The sequence below is a fragment of the Malaclemys terrapin genome, chromosome 3 (genome assembly GCF_027887155.1).
Source record: "Malaclemys terrapin pileata isolate rMalTer1 chromosome 3, rMalTer1.hap1, whole genome shotgun sequence".
Classification (NCBI taxonomy): domain Eukaryota; kingdom Metazoa; phylum Chordata; order Testudines; family Emydidae; genus Malaclemys; species Malaclemys terrapin.
Genome location: NC_071507.1, coordinates 91,524,502 through 91,549,130, shown reverse-complemented (window position 1 = coordinate 91,549,130; position 24,629 = coordinate 91,524,502). Strand labels below are relative to the sequence as shown.

At 42.5% G+C, this 24,629-nt stretch overlaps 1 protein-coding gene across 7 annotated transcripts in view; it reads left to right on the top strand.

Moving 5' to 3' along the window:
* The window catches only part of ZDHHC14 (zinc finger DHHC-type palmitoyltransferase 14), a 180,878-nt gene that overhangs the window by 119,047 nt on the left and 37,202 nt on the right, over nt 1-24,629 (top strand). For all 7 annotated transcript variants that reach the window (XR_008444343.1, XR_008444341.1, XR_008444342.1 and 4 more), the window contains exon 4: nt 20,097-20,234. Coding sequence is in view for 4 of the 7 variants with exons in the window: in XM_054022066.1 (XP_053878041.1) it covers nt 20,097-20,234 (138 nt within the window). In the remaining 3 variants the exon portion in view is untranslated. The remainder of the gene's footprint in view (nt 1-20,096; nt 20,235-24,629) is intronic.

The following is a 24,629-nucleotide window of genomic DNA, read 5'->3' as shown; positions in this document are numbered from 1 at the left end:
TGTATTTAAAAGAGCTTACAAAGAGTATTTATTTAGGGGTTTTTTATTTTGCTACTTTTATTGATGTTTCAAGAGGAAACAAAAGCAACAAGTACAAATTTCCATGCAAAGTACAAAGTCTGTCATCCTGAATAGATGTAGTCATACATTGTGACATCATAGTCCTACAAAGAGCCATAGTTATAAATATTACAAAGCATGCACAGATGTCTTGGATCTCAAGATAATTAGCCAGTTTGACATCCAAGACAATGGATCCTGTGTCCTCTGTCATACTGCAACTATCTATAGTAACTTTGATCAGTGCAAGGGGAGCTGTTGGTTTTAACTAAGTGCTTGTCTACACTGCCCTGCAGTTTGGACTACAGGGGTATGAATATGAACACACCAAGGTGGTGCAGTGTAGTGACCCCGTATGGATGCTATGAGTATGAACTAAAAAGTTCCTAGTTCTAAAGTGGATTGATTTAAATCACAAAGAGGAAAGCCTCAATTTAAATAATCAATTTCAATCAACTTTTCCATTTGTACTTCAGTTATTTTCTAAAGAAGGGTGCATTCTCACTTGTTGATATAACCATTAAAACATGTTGATTTACAACTAAACGGAATGATTTACACTAGATTTGCTGCATCTTTTAGCAACCTAGAAGGGTACACTATACATTTATTTAAGAAAATATAAAGCTTAATATTTTCAGATTCTTAATAAGTGTACATTCTTCTTCGAGAGATGTCCCTGTGGGTGCTCCACTCCAGGTGTTGGTGCGTCCCTGCGCCTTTGCTCGGAGATTTTTGCAGCAGTACTCATAGCGGCCACGCATGCTCAGAAGCTGCCCCCCGCTGTGAGTCTAGGTTGATAGTACGCATGCGTGGCCGGTCTCCTCAGTTCCTTCTCTACCGTCCCCGGCCTGAGACGGAGCTCAGCAGACTCGTTAGGAAATCCCTCACTCTTGCTACAATTACCCTTTTAGTAACTAGTTTGTTGTCAGTTCTTTGTTAGTGTAGTTAATTACCTCGTTTATCTGTTACAAAAAAAAAAAAAAAAAAAAAATTGTCGGCCGCGGCCGCTTTGGCCATGCCGGGCTCCACAGGCTTCAAGCGCTGTGCTACATGCAAAGAAGCTATCCCACTATCAGATGGCCACTCAAAGTGTATAAAATGTTTGGGGAAAGCTCACATTCCCCAAAAATGTGCCCATTGCTGTAAACTCAGTTCCAGGGCACGGAAGGACAGGGAGCTTAGACTTAAACTGCTCCTCCTCCAAAAGTCTATCGGGTCAGTTTCAGACCCAGGCGCTGAAGCCGGCTCCGCTGCCCGCCACAGCCCCCCCGCCTCAAAAAAACTGAAAAAATCTACAAAGAAGGGGCAGCCTTCTTCACCAAGCAAGGTTATGAGGCACAAAGTTTCTCCAGGCAGATCAACGGTCTCCCTGCCTGTGTTTCCCCGCCTCAGCAACTTCGATGAGCCGGGCTCTTCAGGAACTGCGCAAAAGCCGCCTGAGGCTGCGGCGGCGGCACGAGGCTCCGGTGCCGAGGCATCAGGCTTCCAGTTGCCTGCCTCTATTATGGCACCGTTCGGCACCGCGACGGACGCGGTGCCGACATTTTACAACATGCCTGATCCCCTGCAGGCTGATATTGCCCACCCGGCACCGACCGCGGCACCGACCCCCGTGGTGCAGTCTGACAGGGAGGTCACAGGCAAAACCCCTGCTCAGAGGAATGCTCCCGCACGGCAGCCTCCCCCTGCTCAGCTTTCACCTCACGCAGGAGCCTCACTACTTCAATTTACTCAGACAGCAGATCTCCTGGTATCACCTATCCTGCAGTCTCCCCTGATGAATGCATATTCTTCTCCAATGCCTGACTCAGGATCTGAGCAGCCTTCCTCCAGTGAGGAGGAAACAGATCCACAGGGAGTTTTTTCTCCATATCAAGACTCCCAACCCCAGACCCCAGGCAATAGAGGTCATAAGAAAACTACCTCATCCTACTCTCAGGATCCTGCCTCCTGGGGGGTGAACCCCTGGATGGCACCACCTATGCCCTACCCACCACCATGGCAATACTGGACACCATGGGCATCGTACCCTCGGGAATACGTGCGCTATGGCAATTCGACCAGGCGCAACACCGATCCAGCGCCGCCCCCTGACGAATATGCCAGTGACACGAGACACCTGGCAGCACAGTCACACTTCCAGGATAAACCTAGCCCTGCTCCTATTCCAGCAGAGCCGGAGCTAACACCTGAAGAAGCATTACTTCCCCTTCCTCCGACACCGTCGGATGACTATGCAAAATTCCAGGACCTCTTTAAAAGAGTTGCCAGTGACTTGAGAATTAATTTGGAGGTAGTCACTGAACAACAACATGAGCTAACAGACATCCTACAGCCCCCTTCTTCCTCCAGGGTGGCATTACCAATTAACGCAGCCCTTTTAGAACCCGCTAAGTCCATCTGGCAGACTCCAGCTACAAGCCTACCTACCTGCAAACAAGCAGACAGGAAGTACTTTATTTCTCCAAAGGGCTCTGAATTCCTTTTTACCCACCCGGCACCAAACTCATTGGTAGTAGACGCTGCGAACCAGAGGGCTAAACAACAGTATTCTCGTTCCGCCCCAGCCAACAAGGACAGCAAACGATTGGATCTCTTTGGTCGTAAAGTATACGCATCCTCGACCCTACAATTTCGTATAGCTAATTATACTGCAGTCCTTGCAAAATACAACCACAAAAAGTATAATAAATTCATGGATTTTATTGATGACATTCCAGAACAGAAAAAACAACAGTTCAGAGCTATGGTTTCTGAGGGACAAAGCATATCACACACCACTCTCCAAGCGGCCCTCGATGTAGCCAACACTGCAGCAAGATCGACCGCTACAGCAGTAGTCATGCGACGGGGCTCATGGCTCTCCTCCTCTTTTTTTCCTCGAGAAGTTCAGAGCACCATTGAAGATCTTCCCTTCGACGGTGACAAACTTTTTGCTTCTACCACGAACGACGTGCTTCATTCAATAAAGGACTCAAGGGCAACCCTCCGGTCTCTAGGTCTCCAGACACCTACGACCAGAAGACGGCAATATAGATACCAACCGTACCACCGGCCACGCTATCCCGCATTTACACAACATTCCCATAGACCGCAGGAACAACAACAACAACGTCAAAGACCAAGATTCCAGCGACGTCGTCCAAACTCTGCAGGGGCACCTCAACCCCCGCCAACTAATAGGCAGATTTGAAGCCTTGGTCGAGGGTTTAGAAAGCAACGCCCCCACTTCAGCCAACACACCTATCTTTGGACACCGCCTACGACCATTCTCCCATCAATGGAAGAACATTACCTCCGACAAGTGGGTCTTAGAGGTAGTTACAATTGGATACGCCATCCCCTTCCTCTCCTTGCCTCCCACCCACCCACCCTCCCCGTCCCTCTTCAGGGACCCTTCTCACGAGCAGCTACTCCTCCAAGAAGTGCAACATCTCCTTCATCTGGGAGCAGTAGAAATCGTGCCAGAACGACACAAAGGGAAGGGTTTTTACTCCCATTATTTCTTAACAGAAAAGAAAAATGGGGGATGGCGACCAATCCTCGACCTCAGGCGGCTCAACAAATTTGTCAAAAAGCAAAAGTTCAGGATGGTTACCCTCACCACCATAATCGCAGCGCTGGAGCAGGGCGACTGGTTTTCTGCCCTCGACCTACAAGATGCCTATTTCCATGTCACTATACATCCGGCCCACAGATGCTTCCTTCGATTTACCCTCGGTTCGACACATTTTCAATACAGGGTACTCCCCTTCGGACTGTCCACAGCCCCCCGTGTCTTTTCCAAGCTCCTAGCTGTAGTCACTGCTTACCTCAGGAAACAAGGGGTCATAGTATTCCCTTACCTCAACGATTGCCTCCTCAAAGCTTCAACATTCGACGAGACTCTCCGGTTCATGTGGCTCACCGTCGATTGTTTCCTATCTCTCGGCCTACAAATAAACAAAAACAAATCCACATTACGCCCCACCCAGCACCTGCAGTTCATAGGAGCAGACCTCGACTCCCGGACGGGGTTGGCATCTCTCCCACCCGATCGCTTCAACTCCATAAGCCAACTGGCCACAATCATTCGCAACAGTCCCCAGGTGACTGCCCGAGACTGCCTACAACTACTAGGTCACATGGCCTCGTGCACTTTTGTCGTCCAGAATGCACGCCTCTACATGAGGTGCTTCCAAGCGTGGCTGGCCACGGTTTACAGACCGAATATGCACTCTTTAAACAAGAGTCTCTCCCTACCTGTCCGAGTCAAAGATTCTCTACACTGGTGGACCGTTCACTCCAACCTCTGCTCTGGAGTCCCGTTTCTTCAGCAGGCTCCATCACTCATCCTGACCACCGATGCATCTCTGACAGGCTGGGGTGCACACATGTCTCATCACACAGTACAGGGGCTATGGTCGTCAACCGAGACCTCCCTGCACATAAATGTCCTAGAACTTCGAGCTATTCGCAATGCGTGCCGTCACTTCCTGCCACTAATCAAGCATCATCACGTACGCATAATGACAGACAACATTGCATGCATGTTTTATGTAAACAGGCAGGGAGGAGCTCGATCCCATTCGCTGTGCACAGAGGCTATGAAACTCTGGAATTGGTGCATTGCGAACAACATCCGGGTATCAGCTGCCTATCTTCCCGGGGTAATGAACACCACAGCGGACGAACTGAGCAGACGCTTCCCATGGGACCACGAGTGGGAGATAGACGAGAAAACCATTCACAACGTATTCAGCACTTGGGGTTACCCAACAATAGATCTTTTTGCAACTACAAAAAACAAGAAATGTCCCAATTTCTGCTCCAGAGCAGGAATGGGCAAACATTCCCTGGGGGACGCATTCATGATCTCATGGCACCGAAACCTACTGTATGCATTTCCCCCGATACCAGTTCTCAACAGGGTCCTGATAAAAATACGAACGGACCGAGCCAAGGTGATCCTCATTGCCCCGTCGTGGCCCAGACAACCGTGGTTTCCGTTCCTCACCAGAATGTCGATTCAACCACCAATCTCCTTGCCTCTCATTCCAAACCTCCTATCTCAACAACACGGCCGCTTTCTCCATCCCAACCTGTCCATGCTTCACCTCAAAGCCTGGTTCCTACATGGTTTTCCCAAAGCGAATTAGATTGCTCTGAACAAGTTCAAAAGGTGCTCCTACATAGCAGAACACAATCTACTCGCACGACCTATCTTCAAAAGTGGAAACGATTCACACATTGGTGTTCCGCTAAACACCTTTGTCCCACGTCGGTACCTCTTTCGCTCATACTTGACTATCTATTGGGCCTTAAGCAATCCGGCCTTTCTTTCAGCTCCATCAGGGTCCATTTAGCTGCTATTACAACTTTCCACGACAGAACTGATGACACGTCTGTCTTTGCTCATTCTATCACGAAGCGTTTCCTCAAGGGACTACAAAGCTTATACCCAGACATTAAACCACCTACCACCCCTTGGGACCTTCATCTAGTACTGTCTTGCCTAACTCAACAACCATTTGAACCCCTAGCCACGTGCTCCCTTTTACACCTCTCGATGAAAACAGCATTTCTAGTGGCAATTACCTCTGCCAGACGGGCAGGAGAAATAGCAGCTCTTATGGCACACCCACCATATACGATATTTTTTAAAGACAAGGTTACCCTCAGATTACACCCCAAATTTCTTCCAAAGGTGCACTCGTCATTCCACATTAATGAACCAATACACCTGCCGACTTTTTTTCCGAAACCACATGCGAACTCGTTCGAAACCTCAGTGCATACACTAGATGTACGCAGAGCCTTGTCCTTCTATTTAGATAGAACCAAACCTTTTAGAATTTCCTCCAGACTTTTTGTCTCCATTGCGGAGCGATCCAAAGGTACGCCTATTTCTACCCAGAGACTTTTGAACTGGATTTCCCAGTGCATCCGGTTGTGCTATCAGATGAAGAAGGTTACACCTCCAGACGGCATCAGAACACACTCCACTAGATCTCTGGCTGCCTCTGTAGCATTCTTACGCAAAGTTCCCCTGGCTGATATTTGTAAAGCAGCCACCTGGTCCTCTGAGCACACATTTGTTAAACACTATGCCCTTACTCAAGGCCCTCTATCTGACATACGTTTGGGCAGGGCTGTACTATCAATGGCGTTCCTATCAGATCCGAAGTCCCTACCTCTTTAAGATACACAGCTTTTAAGTCACCTGGAGTGAAGCACCCACAGGGACATCTCTCTCGAAGAAGAGGAGGTTACTCACCCTGTGCAGTAACTGACGTTCTTCGAGATGAGTGTCCCTGTGGGTGCTCCACTACCCACCCTCCTCCCCTCTACTTCGGAGTTGGGGGGCCTCCGTTGTAGAGAAGGAACTGAGGAGACTGGCCACGCATGCGTACTATCAACCTAGACTCACAGCGGGGGGCAGCTTCTGAGCATGCGTGGCCGCTATGAGTACTGCTGCAAAAATCTCCGAGCAAAGGCGCCAGGGACGCACCAACACCTGGAGTGGAGCACACACAGTGACACTCATCTCGAAGAATGTCAGTTACTGCACAGGGTGAGTAACCTCCTCTTTTTAGTATGTTAGAAAATGGTGAATGATATATTGCTTATTTAGTAGATAATTAACTTTTTGCTTTTGTGTCAAGCTGCATTAGGATGGGAACTGGAATTTAATGAAACATACAAAACAGTATATAACATTTATTTTTATTAAACAAAACAACCTTAAATGTTTTGGATACATAAACTTCTCATATCAAAACATGTTTCACATTTACAACTAAATGATTTGTTAAAGGAACAGAGGGATTAACTGTAGTCAGTGAATTGAATTTAATTATTTCAGGTCAGCCTGGGAAAATTTTCAAATATGCCTAAGTGAAAGGGACTGAAATTAAAGTTCCTACTTGCTTAAGTGTCTTAAAAATGAGATAACGGTCCCCTCCCTCCTCCTTTTTATTTATAAACTGGAAGAGAGAGACAAGTTTTCCTGCCTTTTCAACTCCCAGTCAGTTTCTCAACTTTGAATTAAATAGTTCAAATGAAGAAAATATTCTTCCTGTGCCTGCGGAAAAGACCATTGCTCTCAAAAGCTGCTTTAGGACTTCAATAAACTCTGGTTCTAGGTGCTTAGCTAGTGACTTTCACCAGTCGAATGGTGTGACTTTCTTTAAAATATCATCAGCAAACATGTACTGCTTGAATGGTTTTCCGCCAGCCCTAAAATGTATTATGTCTGGCAAGATCAATGGGTGATTATTAGATGTTTCTTTACTGCCTGCAGTTTAACTTTGTTGTTGAGTATGTCTTTCTTCAATGTCTCTTGAAGTTCTGTGCAGATTTCAACAGCATCAGCAATACAGCAACAATCTTTCTGCAGTTTGTCCAAGGCTATGGAAATATGCTGAACTTATCTTCTATACGTCTCTTTAGTCCCATGTTGACTACTTTGGCTGTGATAGTTCCATCTTCTTTGTCATTATTTTCTAAACACATTGTCATCAAAATAGGCTAGTTCTTAATAAGTAGTTCAAAACAGTCAACCACTGAATTCCATTATACAACTTGGGGGAGAATCAGTGATGGTGAAGCGAAGTGATTGTTACAGAAGTATTTTGTAATTTCAACAACATTTTCCTTTATTGCTGGAGTTTTACTGAAGTCTTTGGCTAAAAGTTGCATCTGTTGTAAGTTTCAGAATCCCTTCATTATCTTCTACATTTCTGCACGTCTTTGCTACATTTGCAGCATTGTCTCTGACAAAAATTTTCACTTGAATTTTTGTTCACAATTTGCTGTAGCTTTTACTGCTGCTGCTTTTAAGTATTCTGCTTTTTGGGCGTTTCCTGATGAAGCAATTGTTTCTGTAAGATAGACAACCCCATCTTCTGTTGTGTCATAAGCACATATTACTGAATAATTATATACCCATCAAGACTAGATTAACAAATTTCCCGTCAATGTATTTTGCATACTGTTCAGTTTCCTTCTTATATACTATATCTAGCAACCTTTCAGCAATGTCTGCTCTGCAGGGTAGAGTGTGGTGTGGTCATAATGATGGTGAACCATGAAATGTTTGTTCTGAACAAGACAAAAGGGATGATGGAGTCTTGCTGGAATTTGCTGGTCCTGATTACAAACTCATCCATGGTTTTACAGGATGATGAAGAAAGACTTGTGGGTTTTCTTGGTTTTTATTTTTTTGGGGTGGGGTGGGGTTTATATAGGTAATTACTGTGTGACATATGTTTAGTTGCAGTACTGCTGGTGCTACCAGCAGATAACTCTGAAGCTGTAGTCATTGCAGAGGATGGATGTTCATAACCCCTTATGTCTAAGCCAGGTCTTTAAACAAAATGGTAAAAATAGTCAGTCACTCACTGAATATTACTTAGTGCACTGCTTTTAAAAAAAAATGCAATTGTAAATGAAAGATTTCTCCTACTGAAGCTATTTGTTTCACTTTTTAAATGATAGAATTTATTCTAAACCCAGTTTTATAGGGAAAAATAATAAATCATAAGGGTTTAAATAGATTTAAATAATCCTTATCTCTAGCAACATACCAAACAGTTTGGGAAAACAAATGTTTAAAATTCAGAAATGTCTAATATATTTTTTCTTTTAAACTGGAAATCTTCAACTAGGATTTTTGATTATACTGAGCAATAAAAAAAATCATTTCAGAAATCCAGCAGTAACAGTAAAAATGATTTGATAAATATTCCCACAGCAAGCTAACATACCAATTATACTTTGAACACAAACATCTTGAAATTCATAAGTAAATTAATCCACCAAAAACACAAATTTATGACAATCGAAGTTATCATTCACTAGCATAGTAAGACATGGTAGGTGGTCCATAAGAATGGTGCAGGAACAAGTTTACTAACCAGCTGATCCAGATTGTTCAGACATGTACATATCATCGTCTTCAAAGTCATTGCCTTCTGAGGAGTATTTTTCATAGTGTTGTTTAATTCTGACAACCCGACCTTCCATCTTTTTGTTACACTGTTTTACATTTGGCATGTGTTCCTTTTTTATGCATATGTACAGGAATTTCTTGAAAATACTCCCTGATAGGGTCTCTTTATGACCTGCAGCCATGGCAGGTTTTTTTTACCTCCAGTTCCAAGGAGCTGACATCAGCACTAGAGGCTGCACTCTGAAGAATGTTGTCCTGCTTTGACACCAGCATTGCTCCTTTCTGGTTGCACACTCTGCTCCATAACTCCCCGGTGCCAACCCACCTCCACCACTACCCCCAGAAAAATAAAAGAACTAACAATCCAAGACTACTTCTTGTGTAACCCACTTTTGCACTGCAGTATTTTTATTTAGAGGGAAGCAGTTGACAAATTAATGGATTTCTGTTTGTGCTTCTGTGTACGCATGCAAGGAGATAGAGCAAGGCCATTTATTAAAGTGCCCAGAACCATCTAGAAGCAAGAAGTGGTAGTTACCAGGCAGATCAGTGTTTTTCTATTAGCTGGAGAGTAAGTTTCCATGGTGGGTAGAGTCATAAATATTCATCATTTGAGAACCAAGCCAATCAGAGCTCAGGTGCAAAGAAGCTATAAAAATAGGCCTATGAGACCACCTAGGTGGGCTCAGTGGATGATCATGATGAGTCACATCATGGTGTCTCCTGGAGACAGAGACTGGGTCCCAATGTCCATGATGACTTTGCCATTCTCTTGCACAGATCTTGGGTCTACATCAAAAGTTAGAATCAGGGGGAAAACATCTTTCTCAATATAGAAAAGCAGCCTTTAACTCAATGTTTTTTATAGAGGCTCATGGGTGTAGCATATTTATTTTTTATGTAAGTGTTTTAAGTGGTAATAAGTTTAGGCCTTAACATATTTTGTATAAAATGAAATCTGAATTTAAAACAGGTTTGTTTTTAAAAAGAGAAACTTCTTATAATTTAAATAACAAAATAAAATCTGATTTAAATTTAAAACAATTCCTCCCCCCCCCCCAAAAAAAACATTTTTATCCCCCTTGCCTCGTTTTCATTAATGTAGTCCCGTGTGATGAGAACCACATTAATGCAAAGTAGGAACCTTTTAGTTCATGCATACAAGAGCAATTTAGTGCACTTGCCCGTATGCTATCAAGGGCTGAATAGGTCATATTAAATATTCAATTAGTGGATTAGTTTTGTATCTTTTCCATTTGAAATGTTAGCTGTGGTAGAAGGAAAAAAGTGGAAAGTGAATTTTGCGTTCATTACAAAGCACTTAGAAGGTGACCTAGACAAGCTAGCTACATATTGTGTCCCATAGAAGCTTTTTGTTACTCTCTTGCCCATCCTTTCAAGTTAAGGTTTATACAAAGTGATATTTGCATCTAGCTAGTCTTCAAGGAAGGGGAAAGAAGGTAACTTTTAAATACTAGTGAATACTTAAGTCTTATAACGATTCCAGAGAGGAATGCTGTAAACTAAAAGACCAACCTGGCCTACAAATGATTCATGTCAGAAAATGTCAAGGAAACATTATTTTACATATTAGATATTTGTTTCTCATCAAACATTTTGACAGAGGGAAATACTTTAAGGCTTCAAGAGGGTCTAGGCTCGCCTTACGGGCCTGCCGGGATATAGTGCTTTAAAATGGAAGTTTAACGTTTAGGGTTTAAAGAGTCTATACTATATGATGAGCTTTTAAAAGGAGAAGCTCTTTGTTTCCTAGCTATATGATATTTTTAAATAATTACTTGAAAAAATACAGTGTCAGCCTGTTTAGGCCCTAAATATAACATGCCTTTAAAGTTTCATATTAAAATAGGAACCATTATTCTTTTTACCCTACACTAACTGCTGGAATTCTCAAATAAAATAATTAATAATTGTTCTTAAAAGTGACTGTTCAAAAGTAACTGTCCTAGGGCCTGGAAAGAGATGTTGGGCTAAATACAGAGGCAAGTCTAAACTGCTGTGATGGAAAGAACCAGGAAAAGGATTCAGAGGGTGCATTACTTAGACTCATTCTCCCAAATATATGCTCTCACTACTATATGTACTAAATACATATTTATCTTACACATCACCTTTGAATTCACCTACTAGGTATAAGGAAAACCAAGTTGCTGTAACTTACACGCTAAGGAGCGGAAAGAGAGAAGTGTAGCAGGAAAGTATCCAACACAAAGGTGTAAGAAGTAACAGAGTTTAAAATGGCAATTCCTACTTTTAGCTTTACACCTTCTGGCTCCCCAGCATGCAGGTTGCATCAGCATAGACTCGTGTACATCAGTGAAAAGCCACTTAGAGATGCATCATTCAACGTGCATTATGCATTCTCTCTGAACTTGGTCCCTTAAGTATTGTGGCATTTTCCATTTAAAAAATACCAACATATTCACTTCTTATTTCCACCTTCTGAAACGTCACAATTTTTTCAAGCACTGAGCAATTGCTACACTTGAGCAAAGCTATTTCTCTACATACTCACTGTGATTAAGGAAAAATAGTTAAGGAATTACAAAAAATGTGTGTCTTATTTGGAAAGTGATCATAAAGTTACTTGTACATTGCATACACATTTTTATTATACCAAACAATATTTTGAGACTCTTTCTTGGTCACTAGTGTTGTACTGGTATGATATAGTCCCTTTACCCAAGAAGCTATAGCTATTAGTGCAGTATTGACTAATTCTTGGTGTTGGGGGGAGGGAGCAGAAATCCTGCAATTGATAAAGTAATTATCTTTTTAATTCACAGTTTTGACAACTTGCTGATGCCACTAAACAAGAGCAAATTTCTTTGTGTAAAGGGCATGCAGGGAATGTCATGAATCCACAGGATCAGTGCTACGGGCCCAGCTTTGGAACAGTCTCTAGGAGGAACCCCTAGGTGACAGACCCACTAGGCATCTCACTTTTCCTCCAGGGTCAGCGGCATGGCTTCACCACCTCCTTAGACTGGACCTCTGGGCCTTCAGCAGTCATTCTTCACACCGTGAGGTCTGTTCAATAAGTCCAACTGAGACAGACTCCTGATAGAGATTTTACACTCTTCAGGGATTAATGCATCTTCAGCTTCCCTAAGGAGAGTCAGGGAAGTCCATATCCCTCTGGGTCATTGGTTGCTAGGCATCAATCTCCTGGTTCTTGGATTTGCCATTGTCTTCTCAGATGCTCCACTGATATGGAGACTCAGGCCCAGACAGCTATGTGACGCCCGCACCCATGTGTTTGCCCTGAGAGCAAACAATTCCCTTCCACCCACTGGATAACAATGCAGCAGATAGATGAAACTGAGGCACAAACAGGCTTCATAAAAGTATTACAGAATATTCCCACTTTGTCACAGGGAGCAAGGCTAAAAAGGAAACCAATAAAGACACATTTTCTTTCAAGGCAAGAGCTATTTCTCAGCATGAGGTGAGATCTCTCAACCTTGGGAAATTGCATCTTTTTGACCTTCTATGGATAGCCACAAATTATTTTTTTGTGAAGCATGACCTATTTGTAGAGCAAGCTTATGTGAGAAGGAAAGGCATTATCAAAATTGAAATATCTTTTTTACTTTGCACATTTTACTGAGGAGAGGAAGATCTTCATTTCGTTGCCACAGTTTTCTCACCCAGGCAAAAATGTCAGGCAGAGTTTACTCTTCCAGATATGTGATCATTATAGATGAAGCAACTCTAAACTCAAAGGTTCTAGAAGTCTTAATGGTGCTAGAGGTTTGGGTTGTCTGCTCGTGTTGCAGGTGCTGGCTGTTCCCTCTTTTTATTCATTAACACCATAAGTGTCCTGAAGTTCAAAGCAAGAGGCCCCCAGTGCAGATTCTGCAGTAATACCAGTCAGTATCAAACAAAGAGATAAGAACTCCTGGCATTTCCAAGTGATGGATAGGTTCTGTGGAAGGCAGCTTCTCCCTTCTGCCTCTCCCTTCTGTTAGAGGGCTGAGATCCTACTACTATTACCAGTAAAAACTACCAACAGTTATTTGACTCATGCTCTCTGGACAATGTATCATAAATATTGCCAACTATAAGCTTCGATGGTATCTCCTACTCCAGTGGTTCTCAAACTTCATTGCACCGCAACCCCCTTCTGACAACAAAAAGTACTACATGACCCCACAAGGGGGGACCGACGCCTGAGTCTGCCCCAGGCAGGGGGGTCGAAGCCCAAGGGCTTCAGCCCCTGGGGGGTCGGGGGTGAAGCCCTAGGAGGGATGACCTGTAAACTGAGCCCCGCCACCTAGGGCTGAAGCCGAAGCCTGAGCCCCACCACTCAGGGCTGAAGCTCTTCGGCTTCCGCTTTGGCCCTGGTGCCCAGTAGGTCTAACGCCAGCCCTGACGACCCCATTAAAACAGGGCCATGACCCACTTCGGTGTCCCAGTCCACAGTTTGAGATCCCCTGACCTCCTCCTTTACCTGCCACCCTATATGGAAAAGATGAATAGGACACCCAGCCAAAATTTTCAGCCAGCACTTAGCTGGCTGTGTTTTGATCAGTGGTTGGAAGGGAGATTAAATTGGGCCATACATTAGTGAACACTCAGCTAAATAGACCCTTCAACCAGTACTTCGTTGAAGCCCACAAACCTATGATGGAGAGGAGAGTGAAATCAAAAAGCGAGGAAATATGTAAAATACAACAAAGATGGGGGATAGGAAGGAGACAAATCTCAAAAGGAAACAAATGTTACCCCGTCAATAAGATGTTGCTGTTTCAATTATTTGTAACTATATGGTGTTTGCTCAAGTGCCAGGAAAATTGAATCCTCTGTTATATTGCTGGGGGATAAGGGTAACCATACAGATAAACAAATACACATTCATAACTGAAAGATGTGTGGAACAATCCCTCAGATTTCTAGCCTATATAGCCTGTTGTGATGTCACATATCATTATGTCTCTAACTAATTCCTATGAGAAGGGATGGACCCAATTTATTCACTTCTTATAGTTTTACCAATATATAAACTAGCTCTCATCTGCCTATTACTGAATACCCTGCTAAACCCAGGGTTGAGAGTTCAATCCTTGAGGGGGCCACTTAGGGATCTGGGACAAAATCAGTACTTCATCCTGCTAGTGAAGGCAGGGGGCTGGACTCGATGTCCTTTCAAGGTCCCTTCCAGTTCTAGGAGATAGGATATCTCCATTAATTTATATTATTTTATTTAGTGTTCTGCCTGAACCAATGACAAGTTTAAGGTTTGATATCTTATGACATCAAGACTAGAAACTGGAACTTTATACCATTAGGAGGTGTTGATTCCCCAGCATATCCATATATGAGAGAATGAGGGTGTTTAAAAAAGGCATTCTCCAGAGATGCTGCATGAAATTTCCTTTTTTTGCAGAAAGCCACTTTGTGTAATCTAATGCTTAGGATCGTGCCCCTAAAATGTTTTGTGTGCATGTGACCAAATGCATCCCTGTGTTCACACCCTACACACTATTTTAATAATCCTTTATACAAAATATCCCCTGTGAGGTATCATTTGAAAACTAATAACTCGCTGGTCAATAATACCACAGTGAAATGTAAGTAGCTACATTATACATAAAATTATTCATTCCCCCATATGATATTGATAGCACATGTTCAAACCCATGTAGCCCCAATTAAGCAGGAATGGCTAAGCAGCTCTAAAACAAAGGACTATGTGCTTACCCCATTTTACATAAAAGTAGTAAACAAGGTTTTGAGACAGCAAGAGGGAGACAAGGCAAATAGGGGAGAAGAGCTTGAGGGCACCTTCACCCCCAGACTCCACAGTGCCTCCTTTACTGTTTGAATAAACTTTAAGGAGCAATGCTCAGAAAAATCACTTCAAAGAGGAAATGGAATATAAAAGTGAGGGGCAAAACCACCCCAGGGATCTCGCTCTTTCTGTCTCGCTCACTTGGTTTTTCACTTAAGATGGACCAAGAAACCAGCCCTTTGGACTTTGAGGGCAGATGCCAACTTGAGAGTTTGGACAAGGATTTTACCTTGAACCAAATAGTTTAAGTTTTAGCACTAAACAGCGTATTATCTTTATTTCTCTTGTAACCATTTCTGACTTTAATGTCTTCTACTCACTTTAAATCTGTGTCTCTGTAGTTAATTGTGTCTTATTCTTTAATGAATCCTAATCCAGTGTTGTGTTTAAACTGAAATTTTTTGGTAACTCTAAAGTAGCAAACTGTTGGATATTGATCCCTTAGAGGGGCAACAGACCTCTAATATCTGAACTGTCCAGGAGAGGGCTGGACAGTTCAGAATACATGTTTTCGGGGAAAATCCAGGACTGGCAGTGTGTCAGGGTCACCCTGCAAGTGGTAATCAAGGCTGGTGAAAGCCAGACTGTTGACTGGAGTGTTGCTGGCAGGTTGCAGTTATACACAGACATTTAGAGTGTGACCTGCATGCTGTTTAGCTGTTTGATAGGGGCCCAGGTTGTGAACTACAGCAGCAAAACATTGTGAGGCACCCAAGGTTGCAGGGCAGTTAGTGCCACAACCTCTCACTAGTCTGGATTGCACCATAGAAGGTGATAGTGGCATAGTCAAAACAGGATTTATACATAGCATGCTGTTTACACTCTAAGCACTGGTGCAACAGTTTTAAGTGAGTCTCAAGTATGGTGGTCAAAAGAAAGGTTACCATTCGTTATTTTCTGTTTGTTTATTTCAGGTAAGGGAAATAGAAATAGCCAGGCGTAAATATGAGCACCATCAAAGCCACGATAAAGCCAGAGCAGCCAAGTTTGGGAGCTAAAGCAGCAAAGCATTGTGAGGCACCCAAGGTTGCAGGGCAGATGGTGACACAACAGCTCACTGGTCTGGATTGCACCCTGAATTGTGATAATTTCCATGCCATATTTTACAATTATATTTTTCTCTGTTAACTGCTCAAGCATTGCATTATGTACCAGTTATGTGAGGCAAAGTGCACTATAAAGTACTTACCCATGCACAATGCCCATCACTTTGAAACACCAGTATTCTAATGGAATTTCTAATCACTTCAGGAACCCACTGTGTGTTCCACTACAGCAAAGAAGTTAATAGCACCTAACATTTTAAGCTCCTGAAATATTTATCAGTAGCTTGATAAAACTGAAGATGCTAATTCTGAATTTTTCTCATTCCCAAGAAGGTTCAGTAACTTTACCCTCAATAGCCACTCAGGAATTTTAAATAGATTTATAGCAGAAATATGTGGCCCAAACAACTGTCACACAAAACCTTGAAAAAGCTAATAAATATAGTAAACTCAGAAGTCTGTGGTGCATGTGTTTAATTTTTTTAATCAAGATAATCCTAAATACATTCTTCAAGAAAATACTCTCCTGTAGGTCTTAAACATAAAGACACAATAAAAACAAACTGGTGTGTTTGGACAGATGTGCTTTTTTTTTTTGCATAGAATTTGAGGACTTTCAGATTTATAGCATGCCTTTCCTATCTGACTACAAATAGTCAGTTAGCATACGTCAATGGAGACATAAAAGATGGGGAAAACAAAACAGGCTTTGGATAGGACTTAGACTGAGAAAGGGAGGAGGCATAAAAGCATCTGTGTTATTTTCTGAATCTTGGGCTCCATTACAATTTAAAATTTTAGAGAGACAAGGTGGGTGAGGTAATATCTTTTATTGGACCAACTTCTGTTGGAGAGGGAGCCAAACTCCCAAGCTTACACAGAGCTCTTCTTCAGGTCTGGGAAACATACTCAGAATGTCACAGCTAAATATAAGGTGGAATATTGTTTAGCATAAGTAATTAACGCATATTCAAGGTACCATTCAAAGTGAAGTAGCCCATTTGCGAAAAGAAGAGGAGAGGCAGGGAAACCTACCCTGGTAGATTTCCACCACCACCACAACTACACCTGTCCATTAAACTCTCTCTGGAACACTCCCACACTAGCATCAAATTCCTTGACATATCAACTAGCTTCAGCAATGGAACCCTACAGACAACTGTGTCCAGAAAACCCACAGGTAACCACACCTACCTTCATAGATCCAGTAATCACCCCAAACACAACAAGAAATCTGTTATCCATAGCCAAGCACTCAGATATAGCAGACTATACTCCAAGGAGAAATTACACGATACTTATATACACATTAACACGTTCAAAACCACCTTCACCAAACAAGGACACTCCACCAGAGAAGTAGATCATATCATGGAACGAGCCACCTAAATACAAGGAGAGAACCTGCTTCAATACAGAAATCCCACTCTGATGCACACTCTTAGTTGTCACCTGCCACCCCACACAGAACCCATACAGGGTATCCTCAAACAGCTACAACCTATACTTGATAGGGACCCCATTCTGAAATAAATCTTTCCTGAACCCCCCACTTCTGGTCTTCAAACAAACCCCCAGCCTCTCCAAGCTCATCATCAGAAACAGGTTCCCCACAGATTTGGACACACTAACTCAAAGCGGGACCAGCCTCTGCCAGAACAACTGATGCAAAACCTGCAGACATATCTCTACTGCTACAATGATCAGCACCCCCCACAACACACCTTTTAAGATCCATGGGTCCTACACATGGCTATCACAACATGTGGTGTACCTCATCCAGTGCCCCGGGTGGTTCATGAACCTCTAGCTGGGGAAGGCTAGTCTCCAGCCCCGCCCCTTCCATACGCCCCGGAACCTAGAGTCCCCCCCATCACGCCCACCAGCCTCTGCCCCAAGCTGGCTAGTGCCCAAAGTCAGCCCCCCTACCCCAGCCCTGGAGCACCGGGAGGGAGAGCATACAACAGCCCTGGAGTGCCAAGAGGGAGAGCGCACGGTGGCGACACTGCAGCCTCCCCCCGCCTCGGAGGGCCTAGAGGGAGAGTGTGTGGTGGCGCTGCTGCAGTCTCCTCAGCCCTGGGAAGGTGGGCAGTGTGGCCCCAGCCTCTGGAGCCCAGCAGCTCTGCCGAAGCAGGGCCCTCATGGCGGAGTGTGGGCAGGGCCATTCCTGGCCAGCCTCCTCTACCCACCGCCCATGTCCAGTGCACTAAATGCCCCAACAACAACTATGTGGGTGAAACTAGAAAATCAGTGGAATGCCCTGGAATGAACTCTCACAGGAAAATGATAAAAGACAAAAACACTATCACCTGTGTTATGATAACACAAAGCGATCACATTGTATCTAACTTATCAGTCCTCATCCTAAAAGGAACCTGCACAACATTTTCAAAAGATGAGCCTGGGAGCTTAAATTCATAGCTTTGCTAGACACTAAAAATCATGGACTAAATAAAAACATTGGATTTATGGCTTATTACTACAATCTATAATTCCCATAGCTTCCTTTTTCTCCCTCCCCACACACACTGCCTTTCCCCCTATGACTGGAGGGGTGTTAATGGGCCACTTCATCTCAAATGGTTCCTTGGAATGTGTGTTAACTACTTATTCCAAACAGTCTAGGCTTGGTCTACACTACATACTTATTTCAGTATAACTACAATGCTAAGGGTTGTGAAAAATCCACACTCCTGAGCAATGTAGTTATACTGACCTCAACCCCCCAAGTAGACAGCACTGTGTCGGTGGGAGAGCTTCTCCTGCCAACATAGCTACCACCTCTCATGGCGGGGGTGTGAAAAATCCACACTCCTGAGCAATGTAGTTATACTGACCTCAACCCCCCAAGTAGACAGCACTGTATTGGTGGGAGAGCTTCTTCTGCCAACATAGCTACCACCTCTCATGGCAGTGGAGTTATTAAGCCAACAGGAGAGCTCTCTCTCATCGGCTTACAGTGTCTTCACCAGGCGTGCTACAGTGGCACAGGTGTGCCAATGAAAATTTGTAGTGTAGACCTGCCCTGAGTAAGTTTCCCATACTTGAAGAAGAGTTCTGTGTAAGCTCAAAAGCTTGTCTCTTTCACCAACAGAAGTTGGTCCAATAAAAGATATTACCTCATCCACCTGGTCTTTCTAATGTCCTGGGACTGGCACAGGTACAACAACCCTGCATACAGTAATTTAAAGTATTGTCATAAATGTCAGTGTAGTCTCTCCAAAGCGAAGCTACAAAATGATTTTTCCTGACAATCTGCTTTTTATAATCACTAAATAAAATATTAAAACTCTGAAATTCCACCGTACCCAAGGAAAATATAATTCTACATGTATGGCTTTCAGAGTTACACAGTTTTAACCTGTTGGCCTTGACAAACAGCAGCAGCACATTTCCCTAACGTTCTTCAGAACTGTCACGGACTCTTACCACTATCCTTGCAAGTTAGTTCGGGAGACGGAAGAGAAGGACTTGGTTAAGTAAAGAAAGAAAAAGAATGGACTTTGAGCTGATAGTGCAAGTGGGCATTCAGACAATTGCCACTTTATATCATGCCTTCACACAAAATGTCCCCGGATTATTTCTCAAAACATAAAATAAAGGATTTAAAACATGATAGCTAAAAAAGCTAAGAAAAAAATTGAGAAAAGCAAACCCTTAAGCGTAACTCTTTTACATCAAACTGTATTTCAGTTGTTTTGCCATGGAAGTTGTTTGGTGTAGAAGTGTTGGTTCTAACTGAAAAATAGCAGATCTGAGATGGAAGATATCATGAACTGAATAACAAAAGAAGGGGAAATATTTTCTGCACTGTAATTAATGGATGGAGTGGTAATGGACACAGGGAAATCTCAAATGTATAATCTAGAAATGTGGCACAAAATTATAGTGATAGGAGGACTACAGTTCTGAGTAAAAAAGACTACATTGGAGACCAAATCCAGATAATTAAACTGGTACTCTATGTGTGATAGTAGAAATGTGTATGCTTATTTCTCCAGTTGTGTTAAAGCATAAATTTATGTAATTTAACAGAAGACCATCTCTGTCATGCATTAATTTCTTAAATAATAGTAACATTGCATTAAAATACTTGGGGGGGGGGGTTTCTAAGAAGTTCTCTGACTAGTTTGCAAATACCAATTAAATCATAATTTGTTCTACACTATTTAGAGGGCTTTTCTCAAGTAAAGTAGCACTTTATTAATTATATTCCATTTTTTTCTACCTCTCATTTCAGAACGGTTTGATCACCATTGTCCCTGGGTAGGCAACTGTGTGGGGAAAAGAAACTACAGATTTTTTTATATGTTTATTTTATCTCTGTCCTTTCTGACAGTCTTTATATTTGCATTCGTTATCACCCACGTCATCCTTCGTAAGTATGCTGGTGAAATCAGATTATGTATATAGCCATTTGCTTGAGTTTTTATTTTTAATTTAATCTTTTGATCATCTAGGGTTTTGGGTTTGTTTTTCTACCCTTTCTCTGAAGCTTCAGAGCCCCCAGTGATATGCTGTGGTATGGCAAGCTGAATTCCCATGCCAGGCTTCCTATAGTAGAGCTTAGCCTTAATGCAATTTTTAATTTTCTTTCTGTCATCTAGTGGGCAGTTTCTTTGAGGAATTGCTCATATGCTTTGTGCCCAGGATAATGTCTATGTCCCTCTATCCTGCATTTTTAACAGATAGTTTGCTTAGACATAGACATTCTTGAATGCATAGACATTCTTGAAACATCCCTGTGTATGATAGGGTGTATGTGATAAGATAGTGTAAGATATGTAATCATGAATTTGATACTGGTTTTTATATTTGTATGCAGGATTGTGTTCGGAGGTATTTCCATGTTTTTTTTTCCATAGTTGGTAAATCCTACTAATCCCAATATATAGCTCAACTTCTCATGATTGAAAAGGTCTTTCAAACTCTAGTACATTTTTATAAGGAATTTTAAAAACTATTGGTATCTCTCATCTGTGGTAAATAAGAATAGCCACCCTTGAACTGCTGTTTTTTTGAGGCCACTTTCAAAATTTGGCCTTTCCTGTTAGTTTTCTTTATAATAGTTAATTCCAGCTTTTTGTCTAACACATTATGCAGCTAGTTTGTTAATCACAGTGCCCACAGAAATGGTTCTACAGAAAAATCTGCCAATGTATGATTTTTTTAAGTTATTTGAACCCTACAAAAATGAAGCTGTTTTCCTTTCTAAAAACAAAACCTGCCATAGCACGTGCTTTTTAGAGGAAGAATGGAACAATTTTCACAAGATTCCTAAAAATGTACAATATTTAAGATCCCTTCAAATGTACAACATAGACTAGAACCAAGAGCAGTTTGAAATGTGCGGAATCTGTGGCCATAGTCTGTCCTTTCCACCAAGTCCATCAGTTCTAAATTAATATTACTTGGAATACTGTCATTAGAAAAATGTCATTCATGCTCCTAAAGAAGGAAAAATTCATTATTGGAACTATTTTTACTGTTACTGTTTAAACCTGTGAGGCTTTTATTATGCATGTGTGCGCACACATATTTCGGAAAAGTATGTCTATGAGGAATTTTTTTATTCATGCTCTTATTCTGGTTTGCCATTTTTAATATATTTAATCTATTTTAAAACCTGACTTATCCAAGAGTATAAATTCTCTGCAGTTATGAGTTGATTCCCCTTTCCTTCCTGCAGACTGGGGAGCTTTTTTTGCAGAGCACACTGAGTGAGATTGCTCCAGTATTTGATCTCCAACATGGCAGGTGGCACCTTAAAGACTAACAGATTTATTTGGGCATAAGCTTTCATGGGTAAAAAAACCTCACTTCTTCAGATGCATCAATATCCTTGTTGTTTTTGTGGATACAGACTAACACGGCTACCCCCTGATACTTGACAACATGGCAGGTGAATTTACCATCACTTTACAGTGGTCGCTATTGAAAAAAATCAGTATTTACTACAGTGGTGGTAATTAGATTAAGATTGGGGCAGTGGGTTTCACACTATATGCTTGAACAACACATAACACACTGTGGATGTTGCAAATATTGTGCAGTAAACATTAAATGCTGACTTCTGTAAAGATACCATCTGTGCAGGATTCTTGCTGTGGAGTCTCATCACCCTAGCATGAGACAGCAAAACCTCCCAAAAGCTTGTTTGGTCCCGAAGGGCAGTGATAGCAGGTAGGAGTTTGAGCAACCTCCACGCTGCTGATTGACCTCAGCTTTAACCTCAGCTTTTGGGTGTATCCAGTCCTTTCTTGACTGCAGTCTTCGAAGGAGCTCTCTGCAAAAGTTGTATCTAACTGCAGCCGCAACTCTTGAGCTCCCTTAGTGCCTATCCTGCTTCAGGTATTGTTTCTGTGCTTCTTTCCTTTGACAGCCAGTCTTTTTTTTTTTTTTTGTCCTACAGTTGTTTAACTGCTGCTTGCCAATAAGTGCTGATAGAGGAGCGGTCTCCGGGAACCTCAATTTCCTAATCCCTGTCTTTGTATTTGGCATTGAGTGCTTCAGTGCTTCGCTTAAGCACCTCTGTGCTTTGGTGTTTTCAAAGTTTCAGTTCATTTCCTTGAGACTTTGGTCTTTGTGCAGTGATTTGGAATTCGTTCAGCTTCAAAGATACTTCCCTCTGTTTCTCTTTCAGGCTGTTTCTCCAGTGCCTCATCCCTTTGGCAGCAAGGCAGTAGGGTGACCAGATGTCTCGATTTTATAGGGACAATCTCGATTTTTGGGTCTTTTTCTTATATAAGCTCCTATTACCCCCCACCCCGTCCCGATTTTTCACACTTGCTGTCTGGTCACCCTAAAAGGCAGACCACTCAACAGCTCAGCAAAAAACCTTCTTATCCAAGGACAATATCCAAGACATTGCCAGTTTGGCAGAAAGGATATGCAAGGAATACCAGGTGACAGTTTGGCCATGCTACAATTTCATGGCCACAACTGTAGCTGTAAAACCTATGGTATATCTGCACAAAAGACTATCTCTAGTGTACCCTGAGAGTCCAGTGAAAGCAAGCATCACCATTTTACATTAGATCCAGAGGACTACAGACATCCAGGCCTACCTGATACTCCAGAAACAGTCTTCAACTAGAAAATAGAATCTGAATCCAAAATCATCCTATCCAAATAGCAGTGACCTCTGATGTTTTCACCCAGGGATGGGGACCCTATACAGGAACTTGAACTCTCTAAGAGCAACAACTGCACATCAGTATTCGACCAGCAAGGGAGATTCTGAATTCGATGAAGATCTTCAGAGATTTGATATCTCTCATGATGTTCCTGATTCAAATGGCAAATCAGGCTACTATGTTTTATATAAACAAGCAAGTCAGCATAAGGTTGTCTCTCTGGAAGCCCTTCCAATGAGGGAGAGGGCTCTGTTACCCAAGAAATTCCTTAGTAGATATGTTACAGCTTCATAAGTGGTCCCCTGGATCAGGAAGTAGTGAATCAGATTTTTCATCATAGTGGGACACTAGATGTTGTTCCCTTCACCATTCACCCCAATGAGAAACCACTCCTCGGTGTCTTGAGTAAAAGATAAGGCACTACATTAACAAAAGAGACTTGTTTTTCCATCCACTGAGGAAGGAGGTTCCTGTATGCCTTTCCACAAGTCTGGCCAAATCCAGATGAGATAAATACTTGATCCTAGTAGCGTCATACTAGCACAGTCAGGTTCTCAGATCTTTTGCAGATGGCCAAAGCCGGTCCCACCAGGATCAGAGTCCTAGCCGTGGCTGATCACTCAGAATCATGACACTGTACTCCATCCCAGTCTGGGAACTGTGTGTGTGACAGCTTGATTACTGGCAAGAGAACAGAAGGATTAGTGTTTTCAAACCGATGGTTTGAGTTCTCTTACCCTTGTGAAAACTATCTAAGAGAAGGACTTAATATTGAAATTTTTAAAGGTTTTCAAAAACTGCTTGACTACCTTCTTCTCCTGTATGAATCTAACTTAAAGATTAACTCCATTTGAGTTCATTTAGGGTGACCAGATGTCCCGATTTTTAGCTTTTTGTCCCGCGTCCTGACCGATCAGTGGTCGGGACGCAATTTGTCCCAATATTTTGCCCCCCCTTTTTTTTTGCTCAGCCGGCAGCACTCGGCTTTTTTTTTTTTTTTTTTGCCTTCCCCTCCTCCCCCCCGATCTCCCGATATTTTCTTCATCTCATCTGGTCACCCTAGGGTTCATTTATCAGCAACCCATCATGAGCTGGTCAAAGGTGTCTCTTCAGCCATTTGTTGCATGGTTCTTGGTGGACTGATTCTTTTGAAACATTTATTTAAAAAGCTGCTGGTGTCATGGAATATTAATGTGCTCCTAGGAAGCTCTTTTTGAGCCACTCAGTACCTGTGAGTTCAAGTTGCTGATGTGGAAGGTTATTTTCCTAGTGTTAGTGACTATCTCAGAGTGAGCTAACTTCAGGCTCTTGTGACTGATCAATCTTTACCAATCTTAAAAGAATAAAGAGCTGTGGACTCATCGGAGATGCCTTTGCAAGGTAGTTATGGAGTTCCACCTTAATGAGCTAACTCATCTTGACAATATTTTCCCCAGCTTTCCCTGCCTAACTCATGAAAGATTTCTTTATGGACATATGCAAAGTAGTCAAATGGTCCTTATTCCATACATTTACAAAGCACAGAAGCAATCTTGCCTCAGTCTCTCAATCCTGCCCAACCTCCCTTGAAGTCCAAATTTCTAGCATCTAGAGTTTTGTAACTTTGGGGGCATGTTCCTTGAGTTGGCCAAATTTGT